Source organism: Rhinolophus sinicus, linkage group LG14 (assembly GCF_036562045.2).
Source record: "Rhinolophus sinicus isolate RSC01 linkage group LG14, ASM3656204v1, whole genome shotgun sequence".
Taxonomy (NCBI): Eukaryota; Metazoa; Chordata; class Mammalia; order Chiroptera; family Rhinolophidae; genus Rhinolophus; species Rhinolophus sinicus.
This window is the reverse complement of record NC_133763.1, coordinates 54,623,378-54,643,358: the sequence shown is the minus strand read 5'-3', so window position 1 is coordinate 54,643,358 and position 19,981 is coordinate 54,623,378. Positions and strand designations below refer to the sequence as shown.

The 19,981-nt window shown below is 56.7% G+C and overlaps 1 protein-coding gene across 14 annotated transcripts in view; it reads left to right on the top strand.

Moving 5' to 3' along the window:
• Window positions 1-19,981, top strand: part of ARHGEF11 (Rho guanine nucleotide exchange factor 11) — a 76,835-nt gene that overhangs the window by 41,704 nt on the left and 15,150 nt on the right. For 8 of the 14 annotated variants that reach the window (XM_074318701.1, XM_074318695.1, XM_074318698.1 and 5 more), the window contains 15 exons: window positions 590-661; window positions 4,965-5,084; window positions 6,564-6,609; window positions 7,117-7,193; window positions 8,245-8,382; window positions 11,862-11,936; window positions 12,139-12,240; window positions 13,306-13,404; window positions 14,273-14,315; window positions 15,329-15,425; window positions 15,546-15,668; window positions 17,775-17,798; window positions 18,708-18,852; window positions 19,122-19,221; window positions 19,885-19,914. In XM_074318701.1, the coding sequence (XP_074174802.1) occupies window positions 590-661; window positions 4,965-5,084; window positions 6,564-6,609; window positions 7,117-7,193; window positions 8,245-8,382; window positions 11,862-11,936; window positions 12,139-12,240; window positions 13,306-13,404; window positions 14,273-14,315; window positions 15,329-15,425; window positions 15,546-15,668; window positions 17,775-17,798; window positions 18,708-18,852; window positions 19,122-19,221; window positions 19,885-19,914 (1,291 nt within the window). The remainder of the gene's footprint in view (window positions 1-589; window positions 662-4,964; window positions 5,085-6,563; window positions 6,610-7,116; window positions 7,194-8,244; window positions 8,383-11,861; window positions 11,937-12,138; window positions 12,241-13,305; window positions 13,405-14,272; window positions 14,316-15,328; window positions 15,426-15,545; window positions 15,669-17,774; window positions 17,799-18,707; window positions 18,853-19,121; window positions 19,222-19,884; window positions 19,915-19,981) is intronic. The other 6 variants (XM_074318697.1, XM_074318706.1, XM_074318703.1 and 3 more) reach the window with 3 other exon arrangements.

The window sequence follows — 19,981 nt, the reverse complement described above, 5'->3', positions numbered from 1 at the left end:
TGCTGCTCCGCTGAGACAGGCCAGATGTACCCTCATGCATGTCACGGCACGTGTTTCTAAACGTGTGGAGACGAGGGAGGCCCTCTGAGAGCTCCTCCCGTGGGCAGAGCACACAGCTGCAGGCCTGGACAGAGGCATCTATTAACACTGCCCAGTCATTGCTACGAGGGCACAGAGCAGGCCAGGGTGTGGGAGGGCTTCCTGGAGGAAAAGGCTGCTTGGAGGAAGGAAGTATGGAGCCCCGTCTGTAGGGAGAGTCAGGAAAGGACAAAACAAGTAGGGAGAGAATGCTGTCGGTCCTCCCCAGGACCAGGGAAAGCCGTGTGAGGAGTAGCAGACGGGTTCCCCTGGGAAAGAAGACTGAGCTGCTCAGTCCTGGGAGACTTCAGAGAGCAACAGCAAGGTTTCTAGGAAGTTCTGGAGCGAAATCAAAGTAAGACTTATGTTTACTGAATTCCAGTGAGCTTCCAAGTGCTCTGCAAACACGCGTGGCCCGCTGCTTCCCTTGCCCAGGAGTCAGCAGGTAGAAGAGAATAAAGCTATCGAGCCTGTCCCCGACTCTCACTGCTGTCCCATTTTCCATTCTCAGGATCCTGAATTTCAAAAACACGCCACCCAGATCCTTCGGAATATGCTGAGGGAGGAGGAAAGAGAGTTACAGGTAAGGCCACTGCTGAGGGGCACTGGCCACAGGCGATCAGAGCCCTCCCTGCCAGTGTGTACACCTGAATTTACAGGCCACTTCCTACGACCGTAAAACCTTAGAAAGTAAAGCCCAGGACCACTAGGGAATCGTCATAGGCAGGGGGATCTATTACAGTGGAATGTGACCAACAGTGAAGAGAGTAACGGAGCTCCTGGGTCATGGATTGAAATCCTCACTAAGTACATCCACAAAGCACCAGTGATGAGACGGGTAGAATAAAGTGAGGGAATGTTAGAGCTGAGGAGAATCAGAGCCAGTTGGAATTGATCTTGGTGGTGGGAGAGGGGGTGGGACAGAGGGAGGTGGGGGTGCGGGGGATTCCCAGGCCTGGAGAAGGTGTGTGTGGGGACAGTAAGGTGGCTTTGGCTGCAGGGGAATGACCAGACTCCTGGGTTCGCTGTGGCCACAGCCAGCACCCCGCTCCTTCATTCGGCCCAGCCAGCACCCCACTCCTTCATTCGGCCCAGTAAATTTCTGGATGGGAGGCGTTTTAGTTGCTGTGGTGTACAGAGACGAAAAAGATTAGACACTTCTTGCCCTCAATGTGTTTAAAATCTAATGGGGAAAATTCATGTACAGTAGGGAAAAAGTGGCAGGAACAAAGAGCTTGCAAGAGAACAATTAATTAATAATGGAAGTTTAGGGAAACGTCACAGAGAGGACTGTTGCCACCTGGACCTGCCTTCCTTGCAGAAGAGATGGTGAGTGGAGGAGCTCAGCAGAGGTCAAGGCACAGACAGGAAGTTTGCGTTGATTTAAGCCCTGAGCTCCTGCTGTGTTTCAGTGCTGGGGGAGGGGTGCTAGGGGCCACCGTTGGAATGGCTACAAGATAAATGAGAACTGAACCTTTCCTTGAAGGGTTTGTAATGCAGTGGGACGTCAGGATGAGTGAAGATGAGTTACACTACATTGTAGTATGTGACGTACGTACATATTGACAGGTGTCATAGAATAATCAAGGCGGTGTGCTTCTGAGCTAAGGGTAGACCTATAGATCAACAGGATAGAGTTCAGAGTCCAGAGAGGAGCCCACACATCGGTGGTCAGTTGAGTTTTGACAAAGGTGTCGCGGCAGTTCAGTGGAGGAAGAATAGTCTTTTCAACAAATGGTGCTGGGACAACTGAATATCTACATGCAGAGAATGAATGCAGACCCTTACCTCACACCGGAAACAAAATTTAGCTCAAAGACTTAAATGTAACAGCTAAAACGTTTTTAAAACTATGAAACTCTTAGAAGAAGACGTGTATAAATCTTTATGACCTCGTATTAGGCAGTGGTTTCTTAGATATGATACCAAAAGCACGAACTGAAAAAAAAAGGTAAGTTGGACTTTATCAAAATTAAAAACTTTTGTGCATCAAAGGACACTATCAAGAAAGTAAACAACCAACCCACACAATGGGAGGAAATATTTGCAACTCAGATGTCTGATAAGGGTCTAGTACCGGAATGTGTAAAGGACTATTAAAACCCAACAATAAAAAGACACATCCCACTTGAAGAGCTGGCCGAGGACTTGAATAGACAGCCCAGTACGGGCGGCAAACCAGAGACCGACGGGCACATGAAGAGGTGGCAGCGCCATGGTGACGGCGAGACGCACACACTCCACAGTGAGACCCCGCCTCAACGCAAGGATGGCCAGAGCCAAGTAGTTGGCGGTGAGTTGTGGCGAAATCAGGAATTCTTGTTTTTATTTTGCCTGCGTGTTCACAGCCCTGATCTGTTGCCACCGGTGATGCCGTGACAGTGTAAATGGTGCAGCCACCATGGAAAACAGTTTGCAGTTCTTTAAAAGATTAAACACAGAAACGGCGAGATGCGATGAGCGTTCTGCTCCTACGTGTATGCCCAGGAGAACTGAAAACGTGTGTTCAGACAAAAACCATAATAGCAGAACTCATCACAGCCGGAAAGTGGAGGCCCAGGTGTGCAGCGTCTGATGAATGACCAGCCAGGTGTGGTCGGTCCACTCGATGGTGTGTGTGCTCAGCCATAAAGACTGACACCTGCTAGAACATGCAGGGACCCTGAAAACATGCTGACCGGAAGAAGCGCCTCTGAATATACTAAAAACCACGGCAGTGTACACTTTAAAATGGTGACGTTTATGTTCATGAGTTATATGTCAGTGGTGATTTTTAAAATATGACTTAAAAGCTACAGAAGCCCAGAAGAAGGGGTAATTATTTATGCGACGATTGGAGAGGCTTCATGAGGTGACACTTGAGCCGGGTTCAGTCTATTCACTCTGGAAAGTGCTTGGGCCTTGATGGGCCTGGAGTTTATTCTGAAGACAGTGGGAGTTGACCAGAGAGGATTGTCGAGCAGGGGAGTGAACATGTCTTCAAATGAGCATTCTTTAGAAAAGTGTGTTCAGTGGACTGACACGTAAGGAAGCCATTGAGGAGCCTGTTGGATCAATACGTGCTGACAGGTTGAAGAAAAACGTGGAGTAGGGACACAGTCAGGGGTGGCAATGGGAGACATCTCAGGTCACAGCATGGAGCTTACTGATTGGAGGGGAGGTGGAGGAGGAGAGGGGATAAAGGACGGGCCCACGTTTGGGTGCGTGCACAGAAGGTGACGCCAGTGATGGAAGAGACGCGAGGACCCGGGTCGGGGAGAAATGAGGGTCAGCGCCGTGTGCTGACTGGAAGGTGCCCTGGGACGTCCAGGAAGCGCCTCAGCGAGCACACGGTCACCGGCCGAGCCCCCGGCGGACAGGCTGGCTGACGTAGGCACTGGGTGTCCTCACAGGTGGTAGCTGGAAACGGGAAGTAGGTGACGTCACCAGGGCGCCTGTGCAGACAGGAGACAAGAAAGCTGAGGGTGGGACTTGGCAGCACGCGGCACCAACCTCTGACGGTGCCGCTGTGTCTCTGTTTTACTTACTTATTTGTTCTTCTCCACTGCTGGACCGAGTTCCTTAAAGGCCAGAGCCATACGTGCTATCTGCATCCAAGTATGCCTCTCGCTCAGCCGATGCTGAGTGTCACCAGCTTTCAGAGGCTGGGAGGGGACCCGGGCCGGTGTGGTGTTAGGAAGTCACAATAAGGCAGCATGTTGAGAGACCTGGAAGAGACCGCTGGACTCTGCAGCTGGGTCCTTTCGTTCTTGGAAAGAATGGCTGTTTGCGACCCGGGGAAGAGCCGACTGGACTGTGCGAGCAGTGCTGGGAGGCAGGGAGTCAGGGGGTGCCTGTCGACTCCTGCGTGAGGAAGGAGCAGCTAAGCTGAGGCAGTGGCTGGGATAGTGGTCAGACTGGGTGCCTGAGCTCTTGCAGGAGGGACAGGAGGACATTTGAAGGTCTGTGCCCACCTAGTGCCTCAGAAGAGCCTGAGGCCATGGGCATTCCCTTTAAAAGATTCAGACAGGGTTTCTCTTCTGGGATGGCGGGGAGAAGGCTGCAGGTGTTTGGAAGTGACTAAAGTGAGAAGGCTCTCAGCAGATGTCTGCTGAGACGTGGTTGGGGGGCTGCTTGCTAGGCATGGAGAGGGAACAGAAGCGAGGAATTTGTAAGCAAGGTGCCAGGTAGCCGTGAGGGCCCAGTGAGCCTAGAGAATGTGCGTCCCGAGTATTCATTTAGCTGCGCAGCCAGCATCCTGAGCCGTCCTTTTTGCAATGAAGGAAAGCTGCCACATATTCAGCCACATAATTACACCCCAGGTTCCCTAGGCACTGTACATGCATGATCGTGTTAGATCCTACAGCCATCCCAGGGGGCAGGTACTGTCGTCTCCATGTCATCGATGAGGACGGACCAAAGTCTGCACAGCCAGTAGGGGGAGGCCTCCCTGCCTGCAAAGCCTGCTGGGAATGTCAGGCCGCAGGCTGGGGACTGGAACGTCTTCCCTAGTCCTGCGTCTTCCTCTCGTCCCAGACAGTTCTCACTGTCTGCAAGTTTCCTGTGGCACATTTTTGTGTGCTGACCTGGACAGTCACTTAAATGTGTCACACTTGAGTGGTCATCAGAGAAAACCTCAGTTAGGCTGTGGGACATAAGGCAGGCTTTGAAATGGACAATTAGGACGGCCTTTGTGTGGTGTCTCCTTTCCCCAGTTGCCTCATGTGTTCTCTTTCTCATCATTTATGCCTTTTTCTGCTCCTAAGTGGTGGTGAAATAACATGCTCCTGCTAGAGGGCAGAGACCTCTTCTCGCTCCCCTTTGTTTCGAGATAATTGGTGAGTTGTCCGTTCTCGACTAAGCACCCCTCTGCCTTCTCCCCTGTCCCTGTGCCCCCCCTCCCCCAGCGTATCTGTGAGGTACACAGCCGGAACCCCGGCAGCCAGCTAGAGGAGCAGATCGAAGGTGCCCGGCGGCGAGTCACTCAGTTACAGCTGAAGATCCAGCAGGAGACTGGGGCCTCCGCGGTAAGTGATGGCAGGCGGAGCCAGAAGGGCAGCATGCAGGCGGGCTGGGCGAGCCGGGGAGCCAGCTGGGGTGGCAGGACCCCGAGGCTGAGCTGGTCTGTTTCTACAAAGAAACAGAGGTCAACAGTTCTTTACTTGGCACCAAAGAGACTGAGCGCCATCTGACACTCAGGGCACCACCGAGGAACACGCCTGTGCTCGCCGTCCAGGAGCTTACCGTTGCAATGGGAGGAAGTGACTAGGAAATAAGTCAGCGTCGGCTTCAGTCCCCTCCTGGGCAGTCTCCTTGTAGCTGCCATGCTCCCTACACCGATCTCACTCACGGCCACCTGGCAGCCTTCTGCCACTTGTCCCTCAGGTGTGCTCAGAGAAACAAGTACTGTTTAGAGTCAGCCCGAGGGCAGGGTGTCTGGTCATGTGAGGGGTCCACGGCAGCAGCTCAGACGTGGGGACGGCCGGAGAGGACGGCGTCCTTCCACACCGGTCCCAGTCGGGGGCTTCGCTGTGGCTGTGCCTGCCTTACCTCCCACAGGCCTGCATTCTTTGGGTGTCCAGGAAGTGAATTGCCAGAAACTTTAAGATCTCCATGAGTAATTCTTGCCAAAGCCAACAGAAATTACTTGAGGGCCATCCACTTTCTTTTTTAGCACATCCAGGTCAAAAAAATCTGGGAAACACCAGTTAATCAAACTTAAACTGTTCTGTTTCCTGAAGGCCTTCTCAGTGTCGCGTGTTTGGTCCCAGCTCCAGTGCTCACCAGCTTTGACTGTTGGGCAGGTTGCTTAGTCCCCGGGAGCTGTGGTGCCCTCAGGGTCTGCCTGGGAGGGCTCTTGTCGCAGTTAAAGCATGCCCGCGGCACAGGGCCTGTGCCATGTGCTCTGAGGTGGGAGCCCGAACACCCCAACCCTGGCTTCACGGTGTACCTGCTGTGCAGCTGGGCAGGGTACGCGGGCTCGCCGAGTGTCTGCTCCCTCGTTTCTAGGATGGCAGTGCTATGCCTGCCGCAGAGCTGAGGGAGGACTAATGAGGTGCAGAAAGGGCTTTATGAACAGGGAGGCGCTGTCAGGACAGTCCCCTCCACCGTGGCCTCGCGGCCCAGGCCAGCACCTCCAGAAACCTCCAGAGGTGGCACCTTTCACTGTTCCCTCTGTAACCGGCCTGAGCACTCGTACCCCTGGATAGAAGTTCTTTCTATGTCCAGCCCAACTAGTGCAATAGAGGCTCTGAGGTCAAGGTTATAAGTAAGTGGACTTAGTTTTACTGACAGTGAAGCCCCCTGTCCGCACTAAGGGTCACCGTCCTCTTGAGACTGTGCAGATGGAACACTAGCTGTTGTGGCATTTTGAAGGCCATGAAGCAGAAGAGGCCACTGCTGTTGGTGGGTTCTGTCTGCGGAGGCTGAGGAAGGGTGGGTCGGAGGAAGGAACAGGAAGGGGTGAGGTTAAGGGAATGTGCCACTGTCCGGACCTTTCCTTTTAGGACTTTCTTCCACTGTATGGTGACGCCAGCCAGAAGCCATCAGAAGGTGAGCCCCCTGCAGCCCTTTTTTCCTGGCATGGCTCTACTCCAGGTTTCTTATCTGTTGTCACCGCTCCACCAGGCAGATTCAGGGACAGAAAATGTTAGCACGTGCCCTGGGAAACAGCATGACGAGAGGCACACAGGGCAATGGGGTACAGAGCCAGCAGCACGGGGCAACTAAGTGCCAGGGAGACTGGAGTGCAGCCGGCCTGCCAGCACTGGCCCCTGGGAGCCCCAGAGCCCTGCTGCAGAGGAGACGGCTAGGAACCCACGAGGGGCGGGGCTTGCTGTAAGATGACGCTGTGTGGTCTTAGCTCAGGAGATCACGGGCTGGGCACAGGTGGAGAAGTGGGTGAAAGCTAGGTGTAGAGCGTCCGACTTGAGGAGCCCTGAGATGAGAGGCGAAGGGGCCCTGGGAAAGAAAGGAAGGTAGCAGCTTCCCCATCCCGCCCCGTGCACAGGCTTCCGGACCACGGTCCTCCCCTGACTGTGTAAACCATTCTCTTCTCAGGCCGACTGTCTCTGGATTCACAGGACGGGGATAGCAGCTTGGACTCGGGGACAGAACGCTTTCCCCCCCTCAATGAGGTGAGTGACAGCAGCTGTCCGTTCAGTGTCCCTCCTCCAGCACCTCTGGCTCACCGGTTGTCCCAAGGCCTCTGGCCTGGTGTCTGCTGACCTCATCTATGGTTCCAGCTCCAGGGGTTTCAGTCTCTTTGCTCTGGGTTCCAATGGGGTTTCAAACACATCCTACAGGCAAGATCATCAAATTGGGCTTCTCTTTCCTCATAAGTCTGAGTAAGAATAGCGTGGAGAGAGCGGCCACAGCATCCACTGCAGCAAGCCTTCATGTGTAAGGGAGCAGAGGCATAAGTCATCTAAAACGGGGGCTTGACCAAAAACACATTTCTGCATGGCTGCACGTAATGTCACCTTCGAGTGATACCGTGAGCCTGGCCTCGTTACCAGCAGTGCCCTCCTTCTCTGTCACGGATCTTTTGTATGTGACCTGCTCATCTTTTCTGGAATGGGCAAAGGATTCCAGCTGCGGCCTCAAAGGTTCTCCCTTCCAGGTGTTCTCAGGTTGCGTGTATAAGCTGCAAAGCTAAACGTGTGCTATGAGAATACATGTGAGTGGGAGAAGCAGTGTGGTGCTCACAAAATACATACGGAGCCGTTTAAAGCATGTTCAACCCAAGGATTGAATACTTGGAGTGTTAGGTCCTTCTTGCTCTGTCCATCGGGGTGAGACGCGCAGATGTGAGAGGATCCATGTGTGGGAAGGACACCAAGGAGGGACCACGGCTCCCTGAGTCACCCACAGTCGACGTTGTCTTGAGGCTCCACATCTGGGAGACGACTTAGCTTAGTGACGAAGGCCACGCTGAGACGAGGCTGCCAGGCTGCAGCCAGGACGCCCCCTCAGCAAGTCTTATTGTGCTTGTGTGAAAGTGGAGTCGTAGTCTCCCTCACACCAAGGGGAAAGCCAAAGGAGGCACCATGGAGTCAGGCCAGCAGTGCCAGGCAGAGTGGCACGGTGTCCCCATTGGCTGAAGGGGGTGGCTGTCGTGCCAGGGGAGCCGAGCGCCGAGGGTCTCCTGAATGAGCTTCCTTCTCACCGAATTCTCTGTCCCTGTAGTTACTGACGAACTGGAACTCCGTGCTGTCAGACCCTGGAATAGACAGTCCTCGGACCTCCCCTGTGACCGTGGCCAGAGTGGCCCAGCACCACAGGTGGCAGGGCTCGGATGCACCTGGCACCCCCACTAGCGAGCCGGTGAGTCACTGAGAGCTACCCTGCAGTCTCCCCTTCCCTGTCCACCCGGGTCCCAGTAACATGACTTTGATTAATCATACTCAACCCATTTCGAGGTAGGCACTTAGCTAGAGAACAAACAGTAAAGAAAGAACATGGTACAAATTGGTACCTGAAAGTAAGACGCTCTCACTGCGTGAAGTCTGACTGCATCTGCAGGGAAGTGTTGTCTAAGGAGCAGGGAGTTGGTCTTCCTTGAGTCTCTCTGAAACAGGAAGTACGTTTGTGTAGTGTCGCTGCAGAATACTAATCTTCAGTTTTCTGTCTTCAGCACATTCGTCTTCTTAAATAGCATGATTAGCACCCTAATATAGGAAACGAAAGCTCAGCTACCCTGGGGCCTCCCTGATCCGCTTCTCCCCACCGCCCAGAGGCATGTGCCTGGGGCCCTGAGGTTCTGCAAATCCCGAGACAGCCACTGGGCCCAGGCGCAGTGCAGGAAGACAGCTCGGCTCAGTACGTAAAGCTCACAAAGAACCTGGGCTGTCTGACAATGTGACGGCCAGCCTGAGGTGACAGTGGGACAGCCGGCCTGAGATGACATTGCGATGGCCTGAGGTGACAGTTGGACAGCCTGAGGTAACAGTGGTGGGATGGCCGCCCTGAGATGACAGTGTCACGGTCTGAGGTGACAGACGGCCTGAGGTGACAGTGGGACGGCCTGAGGTGACAGTGGGATGGCTGGCCTGAGATGACAGTGCAATGGCCTAAGGTGACAGTGAGACGGCCTGAGGTGACGGTGGAATGGCCGGCCTGAGATGACAGTGCAATGGCCTTAGGTGACAGTGGGACATGTCGCCTGAGGTGACAGTGGGATGGCCTGAGGTAATAGTGGGACAGCCTGAGATGACAGTGCGATGGCCTGAGGTGACAGTTGGACGGCCTGAGGTGACAGTGGTGGGATGGCCGCCCTGAGATGACAATGTGACGGTCTGAGGTGACAGATGGCCTGAGGTGACAGTGGAATGGCCTGAGATGACAGTGGGATGGCCTGAGGTGACAGTGGGATGGCTTTAGGTAACAGTGAGATGGCCTGAGATGACAGTGCGATGGCCTGAGGTGACAGTGGGATGGCCTAAGATGACAGTGAGACAGCCTGAGGTGACAGTGAGACATTCTAAGGTGACATGTGGCCTGAGGTAACAGTGGTACGGCCTAAGATGACAGTGGGATGGCCTGGAATGACAGTGAGATCGCCTAAGATAACAGTGCGACGGTCTAAGGTGACAGTGAGACAGCCTGAGGTGACAGTGGGACGGCCTGAGGTGACAGTGAGATGGCCTGAGATGATAGTGAGACGGCCTAAGATGACAGTGCGATGGCCTGAGATGACAGTGCGACGGTCTAAGGTGACAGTGAGACGGCCTGAGGTGACAGTGGGACAGCCAGCCTGGGAGCCAGGAACTTGCTTGTGGTGGGGCAGAAGCTGTGGCCACCTGGCAGACACGGAGAAGGCATGTTTTGTGAAGTGTCTCTCGCAGCCCATCCACTACCCCCTGCGTGATGTTTCCTTATTCTCACACCACTGTGTACTGTTACGTAACATCTTCCTACGCTAACTCACTTTTTCACACTTACAGTTCTTTTGTAGGACTCCATCCTTAAAGTCACACGTCACATGCTATTGGGTGTTAGTTTCACCACCAGGGTAGAGCTGGTTCTTTTAGGTCTTGGAGGGGAAAAGGTGGGGAAAGGGATCCAGCATGTACTCAGATGCCTAGTGCCCCAGCTGCATCCTTAAAAGTCTCATGTAATTCTCGCCGGCAGGAAGGGAGGGAGGTGTTAGAGTCTTCACTTGGTCAGTGACACATTTGAGGCACCTTGGGCCGCTCAGGGACCCAACTTGGTCACGTTAGCGGTGTCCGGCTAGCCGTGGGTTCTCCTCCGGAGCCCCTGTGCACAGCTGTTCTGTCCTGGCCGCCCCTCCCGCTGCCTTGGTCGCACTCCAGAAGCCAGTCTGGGTCGCCAGGGCGGGCACGTGCACTTCCTGTTATGCTTAGGGGAGCGTTCCGGTAGGTGGCTAATAGGAGCAGATGTGGAGGAGTCGGTCTCAGGCTCGGAGGCCTTTTCTACTTGCTGTTTTGGAATCATAAGAGCAAATGTAGCACGGTCCCAGTTTCTTACTGATAACCTGCTGGTAAGAACACAGGGGGAACCTGTGCTCCATGGAACCGTCAGCAGCAGGGGTGAGTCATAGGGAACTCACTTTCCGTTACACAGTTCTGCAACGTTGGATTTTTTTTATAATAAACATATTCTGCTTTTGCAATAAAAATTAAAAAAAACTATATATTTGTAAAGACTTAAACAAATCCTCCCCCAAACAAGCAAAAACCCTAGTGCTTTCTGGTTTTAGGCAGAGAGCCAAGTGGAGCCGTCTGACACCCTCTCGGCTCCTGGGCCCCAAGGGGTTCAGAGAGTGTGGTGTACGGGACAGGAGGGCTGCCTGGGAGGTGTCTGAGAAGTGGGTACAGCTCACCAGGCCTGACTCTGCTGCTTGGCACGTGGCGTTCAGGCTCTCTGGACCACATTTTCTCATTTATCAGTGAGGCTCGACTCTGGTCTCTGAGGGACCTGGGTCCTTCACATCCGTGACTCGGTGATTCCAGGCAAGAGCGTATCGGAGGGCTGGCAGGAGGAGCCCTGCGGGGGTGGGTTTGGGGCGTTGTAGGCCTGGGATAGGTTGGCACGACTCACTTGGGTGGGCTGCTGGGGAGCTGCTGGAAATGAGGTGGATTAAACTGTGAAAAATAGAGTTGGTAGGAAAGCTGTGAACACTCACAGAATCTTTAGGAGGAAGGCCTGTCTGTTGGAGCCTCGGAAGTTTCTGCGACACAAGATCTCGTACCTAATAGTGACGGCGTACCAGTTGGGTGGGTTCTTCTAACTGGCAGGAGGGGGAGGAGAGAAGAGTAAGCTAAGAAGTTTGGATTCAGACAGGAAATGGGCTCTGCCGTCGACCTTGAGCAGGCCGGGAATGGCGAGGGCGGTGCCCTTTGGCTGGAGGATGCAGAACTGGACCACGGGGCCCTGCCAGTGCATGATGCAGAGTAGCACTGGGGTAGCTGCCAGGCTTAGGGGTGTTCAGGGTAGGGGTAGCTGTTTAGGAGAAGAACAAAGCCTGCAGGTCTTTTGCAAACAGGAAGAGAGCACTGTGTCTCACTTCCTGGCTTCGTGTGTCATGTGACCATGTGTCACGTGACCACGTGACCAGGCTGCCCTGGATCTGCGCTGCCCCACTCATTCGCAGTTGACTTCCTGCAAGTGGAAATTATGTTTGCTGCTTTCTGAGATTTGGGGGTGGTAGTGAGATGCCAGCCTTTGCCAGTCGTGTGTGGCTCTCCCTGTCTGAGCCGCGCTGTCACCAGTCAGGCTTCACCAAGGGGGTGGACCCCCTGTCCTCTAGCCTCTCATCCCTACAACTTGACTCTCTCCTCCAGGGTGTAGATCAAAGCCCAAAGCCTTTAATTATTGGCCCAGAGGAAGATTGTGACTCGGGTTATTTCAACAACGAGGTAATGGTTTCCTGCTTTTCTCATTTCGTCATGCTGTCGTACCAGCTGCTTTGGGCTAGAAGCAGTGTGACCGTCAGCAGCTGGAAGAGGGTGTGGGGAGGAAGCCACGGCCTGGGGGGCAGAGGACATGAGCTCCCGGCTGCGACAGGCCCTGCCTCTGCCCTGCCTCTGTGCCCCCAGCCTTTCTCGTCCTGCCTTGCAGAGCGACATCATATTCCAGGACCTGGAGAAACTGAAGTCCCGGCCAGCTCACCTGGGGGTCTTCCTGCGTTACATCTTCTCTCAGGCCGACCCCAGCCCACTGGTAAGGCAGGCGTCCGTCTTAAGTGTGTGTCTGCTTGTGCCTGACAAACCTCTGGCCTCTGGCCCTGCTCTGGGTGTCACCAGTCAGATCGTGGGCAGTCGGGCATCTCAGGGACACAGACAGAATTGAAAAGGGCTGAAACTTAAGTGGAAGGCCTTCACTGCCATATACAGCAACAGTGTAGGGAGGGGCGAGAAGACCCATTCTTGCGCTTCTTGCGCAGCGTGGAGGAGATGGCCTCCCAGAGTCTCAGGATGAAAGTGGATGCAAACTGACGGTGGGGAGTTGAGAGAGTGGCCCTTTTAAAATACAGTGTTACTGCAAGAAAGCTTGGCAGAGGGCCAAGACGATAAAGGGCCCTGGTGTGACGGCGAGGATGAGAGGACTGTTAGGCCAGGACAGAGGCCGCAGTGCCCTGGGGCCGCACGGAGCCAACAGCCTTGCCAGAAAGGAGTGGCGTGAGGGGAGAGGGAGGCTGTGTTCCTCGGGATGCACTTGTCGCCCAAGGCCTGGCCTTCTGGGGACACCACTATTAGAAGCCAGAGTCGACATCCGTTTGCTCAGAGGTATTCACTGAGCACCTGTGTGGGGGCCCCAAGTGCTGGGGTCCCGGCAGCATTCCTGAGAGAAGACAGGTACATCAGTCACAGGGAGAAGTAAAGCACGACCCTCAGAAAACCATCTGTCACCAAGCAGGGGACACGGAGTGTCAAGTGTAGAAGGGTGGAGTTGAGGCCATTGTGTTGACAGTGTGTGGTGTGTGCACCTGAGGTGTGTGCATACGTGTGCGTGTGTGTGTGTACGTGTGTGTGTACGTGTACGCAGGCAGAGAGCCAGGGCTGTGCCATGGGCTTCTGAAACACCCTGAGCCAGGGCGCGGGACGCCGGCACTGAAGTTCTGAGCTGTAGAGTTGTGGAGTGTGGGGCTGTCGTGTGCATTACAGGGACTCTGGACGCCCCCTGGAGCTCGTCTCCAGGTGTCTAGACATTGCCAGTTGTCCCCTGGGGGCAGAGTCCCTCGTGGCTGAGGACCACTACTCTGACCCACATTCTCTCCCCTCCCAGCTTTTTTACTTGTGTGCAGAGGTTTATCAGCAGACAAACCCCAAGGATGCCCGGAGTTTGGGGAAAGACATCTGGAGTATTTTCCTAGAGAAAAACGCGGTAAGGCGGCCGTGGGTGGCTTACAATTTCCATCCTCTAGACCGCTCGCAGGCCGAGGAAAACCTAACAGAACGCTCCGGCCGAGTGCAGACAGGCTCTTAGACGTGTGACTAAAGGCGGCCCGGGCGCTGCTCTGCTCCGTAGCTGTTCTCCTCTCTAAGCCTCTTGTCCCACATGGACCGAGGGGGATGCACACAGGCAGGGCCCGGGGGACGGGACACCCCAGAGAACAGCGGGGCAGATGAGCACTACCTTGGGGCTTGGTCCCAAGGATAGAGCCAGGACTCTGCCAGCAGCTGCCCCTCTGCCTGCCCAGGGCCGTCCCCATCTTAGACGTTCTGATGTGACAAGCAAGCTCGTTCCAAAATGGCTGTCCATTCGGCAGTAAGCTGCTCACACTGACGTGATTGTGGACCGAGCAGCTTTGCTCACAGGGCTTCCTTAGCCCCTGCAGTGGGTCTCAGCGAGGAGGCGAGAGCTGCGAGTGGCTTCCTGTCGGTCGTTAGGAAGCATCTCCGGGCCCCGCACATGTGGTGACAGCCCGTTTCCCTGGGGTTGCCGGGAGGCCCCCATCAGAGCTAATAAAGACATCTCCCACACTGCGGAGGCAACGCCAGCCGCTCTTTGGGACGTGTCGGTCCCCTGCCCCTGGTGCCCTTGAAGTTAGAGTGGGAACCACCTCCCGCCCTCTGAGTGGCGCCCAGCCTGCTCTGCAGGCACAGGCTCCGGTCCTCGCCCAGGTCTGGGTGCACAAGTTGGGGAGAGACAAGAGGAGGGTCGGGGAGTGTGGGAAAAGGGGAGAACGCAGGGCGTCTCCACGTGCCCTGGGGTATGGCCTCACCACTTCTGCTCCGCTTTTGTTTTATAGCCGCTGAGAGTGAAGGTCCCAGAGATGTTACAGGCTGAAATTGGTAAGTCGGCTCATGGGTTGGTCCGTCTTGTCCTGGGCACTCAGGAGGCTGCCAGGCGCAGAGGGCATCGGGGCGGCCCCTCCAGAGCGCCTCACAGACGGGACAGGCCGGCCCAGGAGCCACCGCCCAGTGGGCCTGGTCCTGGGCGCACACGGTGTGGCTGGGCGGCCTGGGCTCACTTCTGCCAACCCTCACTTCTGCCCAGAGGCCCTCACTTCTGGGCCTCAGTTGGGTCAGCTGTCCACCCAGGAAGCCAGACGTGAGAGGGTTCCCAGGCCTGGGCAGTCCTCAGAATTCCGTGGGGAGCTCTTTTGAAAACTGCAAAAGCCAGGGCCTCATTGCACCCCACCTGCAGAGTCGGGGTCTCCGGGTGTTTTTATAAGTTCCTCAACGAATGCGGACAGCAGTTGGCCCAGAGGGACAAACAGCCAGGGGACTAGCTGGGCGCCCCGCTCTCCAGCCACCAGCAGAGGAGCTGAGGGAGATGGGGGTGGAAAGACGGTGTCAGCCTGAGGGGGGTCCCAGCAGCTTTCTAGAGGGTGGGTGTCCAAAGCTGCCTTTGGAGAGAGGGTGACAGGGAGGAGAGCTTGTGGGCACGGCGGAAAGGGCAACTAGGGGTTACTGAAAAGCAGAGGGAACCACCACTCCCAGGCACTTGTCCTGGTGTGTGAAGCTAGACACAGGGGCAGCGAGCCAGCGTCCAGGCCTGGTGGGGTCTTGGGTTTCCTGTGATGTGCCCGCCGCTGCCTGGGGCACAGGAGGGGCGTGATGCGCTCTGGTGTCCAACTGAGGGCAGCATCTGGGCAGAGCCGAGCACACGGCATCCCTGTTTGTCCACCAAGCAGAGCACAGCGCATCCAAAGTGTGTGACCCCGCCTTGGGCCTTGGAACATCAGATTCCAGCCTGGGCTCAACACTGACCTGCCAGGTCCAGGCCGGCCCTTCCTTTCGCCAACAGGGGGGCAGGAAGCCGGCCCAGCTGGTGTCCCATCTGTCCTCTCGCTCCCCCACAGACGCACGCCTGCGGGGCGGTGAGGACATCCGTGGTGTCCTGTGCGAGGCTCAGGACGCAGCCATGCCGGAGATCCAGGAGCAGATCCAGGACTACAGGTGGCCCTGCGGCCCTGTCCCCGCACCCCTTCCTGTCCCCTGCGGGCGTGTGCTCGACTCTCTTCTGGGTGTCTGTCTGTCAAGCGCTGTGCACATCTGTCTCTTGTCTGTCTGGCGCAGAACAAAGCGCACTCTGGGGCTGGGCAGCCTGTACGGTGACAACGACCTGCTGGACCTGGACGGGGACCCTCTCCGGGAGCGCCACATCGCCGAGAAGCAGCTGGCTGCCCTGGGAGACATTCTGTGAGTGTCCAGCTCCACTCCCACCCCGCACATGCGCAGGGGGACACTGTGGGTCTGTTGTCCAGCCTCCCCTCTTCCACTTCCTGCCTGATCCTTCCCCTGAAAGGTGGGGCCCCTCTCCTGCTGTGCATCCCAGGCTGAGGGCTGCCGGTATTTCAAGGGGCTTGCGGAGCCCAGGGCTCCTGGCAGTGGCGAAGTGGTTGTTCCTCCTCGCCGAGCGCCCGCTTCCTCTCCCCAGCCCTCCTGCCTCCCGCTAAGGACGCATCTGCCAGCGCGACAGCCACACTGAGTCCCCATGGGTAACAGGCCCTTCAGGAGGCGCTGGCCCCCGGGGAGGTGGCCGTTCTCAGCAGCCCAGCAGCTGGGGCCGCTCCTGTCCAGTCCCATGTTCTGAAGTGTGGCAGGCTCCTGAGGTGTCTTTGTGGGGACATTTCAGGCTTAGAGGTGGTTCTCACCCCAGTACTACTCCCTCAGTGGTGCTGTGACCATGGTCTCACCTATAAAATGACAGAAGTTGGACTAGACAGTGTCCAGTCTCCACTAACGCTGACTTTTCAATTCAGCGAGTGTTTTCAGAGGCCTGCTGTGTCCCTGGCGCTGTCCTGGGCCCCAGGACACATGTGGACTTGTGTGACGGTGGGACGAGGAGGGTGTGTGATGAGTAAACTGTACGGGGTGCTGGAAAATCCTGAGTGCCGGGGGTGGAGCTGGCTTGGGGCAGGGGCCGAGAGCCAGGGTGTGGTCTTCATGAAGGAAGTGGAGGAGGTGTCCTTGAGGGCACTGGCATCTGGCACCACAGGGAACAGCAGAGGGAACAGCCAGGGCAAAGCAGGAGCGCGCTTGACAGATTTGAGGCGTGGCAGGAGGCTGAGACAGTGCGTGCTGGAGTCCCAGCTGACAGGAGGGGCCTCCACGTGGAGCCTGTGGACAGGTGTCAGGACTTCAGCGTTCAGTCTCAGCGAGTGGGGTCCATCGCAGCTCAGAGACTGAGTGTGGTTGGGGTGAGGTGGGGAGCCGGGGGCTGCCCTTCCAAACACCGAGGTCACTCACAGAAGCCACGTGCTGGCGGCTTGGACCACAGTGGTGGCCAGGAGTTTGTGCAAAGACGGCGGTCTTTGGTCTGTTTTGACAGGAGAGCAAACGGGAGGGTTTCTGTAGGAAAGTCAGGGAAGGCTCCGTGGTTCTGTAACCTAAGCTGTGAAAGTCAGTCGGGGCAGGGACAGCTGTGTGTGCAGCGGTTTTGTACTAAACGATCGGGGGCGCAGGTTTGGACCCCTGAGTCTTCTAGACATCAGACTGGAGATTTGGGTGGCAGCTGTGTATATGACGCTGGCTCTGGCATGGATAAGAGGTCTGGACGGGAGATGGGAACCAGAGGAGGTCACCCAGGTAGGGCGCATTCTCTGCAAACACCCTCGGACCTTCAGCTGAGCCCCGAATCCCTCTGGGCCTTGCTTTTCCTGGCAGTCAGAAGGTGGTAGTCACCTGACTGCTGCAGGGATGGCAGCACCCATTCTGCGATCGGACCACCCCAGAATCGAACGGGCTATGGCTGACGGCGTAGGAATCGCGCTCCAAATGGTTTCCCTTTAAAGCCACAGAGCACCAGTCTCCTTACCTTGGAGCTGGACACCTGCTCATAGGTGGTTCTGAGAAGAGACGAGTGGATGCGCGCAGGAAGCTCAGGGCAGAGCCGGGCCCAGGGTCACCTCAGGTGGGGTGACCCTTCTTAAGCAGGCTTGTCTGGGTCAGGTCTCAAGGTGCTGTCCCTGCTCTCATCTCCTTTCCTTACACTCGGTCACCCAGCCCCTTGTTGAGTTCTGGGCACACGGGGTGCCCCTCCTCATGGCAGCTGCAGAGGTGGGCACAGGCCCCGGCCGGAGGCTGCAGGGCCACCTCCCCCTCCTTTTAGCTGCACGGACAGCATTGTCACTGTCATAACTTGCCGATGGGGCCCCTCAGGGCAACGAGAGCGCCCCCCCAGCCCACGCTGGCTGCAGAGGTGACACCGACTGGAGGCCGACCCCCGGCGGCACCCCTTCCCTGCCCTCCCCGCCTGCACAGCGGACCAACAGTCCGCGTCATCTCTTCTTTCTTTCATTCCAGGTCCAAGTACGAGGAAGACAGGAGGTGAGTGAGTCTGTGCTGTTGCAGCGGAGTCCCTGCCTCGTAGCCTCAGCGTCTGTCCCAGGCTAGTGCCCAGGTGTCTGTCCCCACCGCACAGCCCAGGCATGAGGTCCAGGCCCCTGATGCTCAGGCTCGCTGCCTGGGACGGCATCTGCCCTGGGACACGCCGTGCCGCCATCGCTCCCAGCATGCCTTGCTCCTCCCTCCACCCAGACAAGCCCACTTGTTTCTCTCGGCCCACGTGGGCACCCCCGGGCATTAGACCAGCACACTCTCCAGCACACGTTACGGGCTTCTGCCGCCCATACACACGTCTCTGTTCCTCAGCAGCCAGTGTGGCGATGAGCGTGCACTCCTGAGCACCCACACACGAGTATGGGGACATCATGTGTGGGAGTCTGTCCCCAAGAGCAGGGGACGCCAGGGTGAGGCCCCTGCACCCACAGGGGTTGTGGCCTCCAGATCCAGAGCCACATCCATTTAAACCCAGAGCTCTGGACAGCTGCCTCCATGGCAGTCGGAAGCACCATGACGGCTCCTGTTGTCTCTTCTCTGTGCCTGGGGTGGGAGGGGCCCCTGTGCCCCCCATCCCCACCTGAATGCCTCACGTGGGCCTCCAGGCCTGCCCGCAGCTGGCTGGCTTCCATCTCAGGGAACTGGCACGCCCTGCCTCTGACCACTGTCCCACGGTAGGAAGACGTGCTCAGGGACCGATGATTGCTCCCAGGCGACATGCAGCCCTGGCCTAGCCGGCTTCTGCCTGCTGCCCCACTTGAGATTACCAGCCTCCCTCTGGGCGCCCTGGCCCACATCTGCCCCTTGGCCACCTCCTGGATGGGGTGAGGACACACAGCAGTGTCCCTGCTGGCAGGCACCTGACTGGGCTGTGGGTCCGCACCCCCTGTCTTCCAGCGCCCCCATGGACTTCGCCCTCAGCACCTACATGAGCCATGCCGGGATCCGGCTTCGAGATGCTCGGCCTTCCAACACGGCTGAAAAGACCCCTTCTGCTCCTGACAAGGACAAGTGGCTACCCTTCTTCCCGAAGGCCAAGAAGGTGACAGGCTGCCCTGGAAAGGGCCTCTGCAGCTCTCCGCTCTGGGCCCACTGGGAACACCCTTGGGCAGCTGTGCAGCTCATCCACCACCTTTGGCCATGGAGTCAGGGAAAATCCTCAGAGTACAGCAACCCTCCCCTCCTTCCCTCCCGCCCTCCAAACCCGGGAGCAAACATGCCAGTCGGGACAGCGTGAGCCTGCTTTCCACCCCCAGGGCAGCGGTGGGCCAGGGCTTTGGGCCTCCTCCAAACCTGTGTCCCTTGTCTCAGCAGAGCAGCAATGCCAAGAAAGAAAAGGACGTGTTGGAGGACAAGAAGCGAAACCCCATCCTCAAATACATCGGGAAGCCCAAAAGCTCGTCCCAGAGCAGTGAGTGTCGGGAGCAGTGGCCGGGTGGGACCTTCCATGTTCCTGCGAGCCTCGGGCCCAAACCCAGACCACAGCTTCCTCTCGGTGCTGCTTGCCCTGGCCCGCCACACCCCTGCAGGCTCTCAGAGAGACACGTGACTGCCTCAGAGCCGAGGAGGCCATGCCCGTCCCTGGGCTCCGTCTAGGAGCTCAGAACTAGGTGTAGCCCTGAGCAGCCATGGGCAGCAGTACCCGCCCCCAGGACCTCTGAGCTGCCAGGGGCAGCAGTACCCCACACACAAGGTTCATTTCCCCTTGACCTCCATCCCGAGGGCCTACGTGTGGGGAGCGAGTGGGGGCTCTCAGTGGGGGCTTGTCACTGTTGAGCAGAACTAGGTGGAAAGGGCAGGTTTGGGGTGCAGAGGCTGCCCCAATGCCATCAGTAACCCAATGTACTTGACCCTTCCTCGAGCTCTCCCACTGTGTCATTTGCCCTCGCAGCCGTTGTCCTAAGACCCCAGAACTAGCGTGGGAATCTGAAGGCCACTTTGGAGGTGGGGCGGGCTCCTCCAGCAGGCCTGGTGTTTGCCACTCCCTTCCATGTCCCAGCCTGGCGTAATTTTTATTTTGACTCTTAATTTGACTTTTCATGGTTTACTTTTGTTTTTGTTTGTTTTCTTTTAGCATTTCATATTCCCTTGTCCCCTGTGGAAGGTAAAAGGACCATTTTCTCTGGGTTTTTCTTTGCATTATCATTGAGTTTCTTTCCCAGATCCTGCCC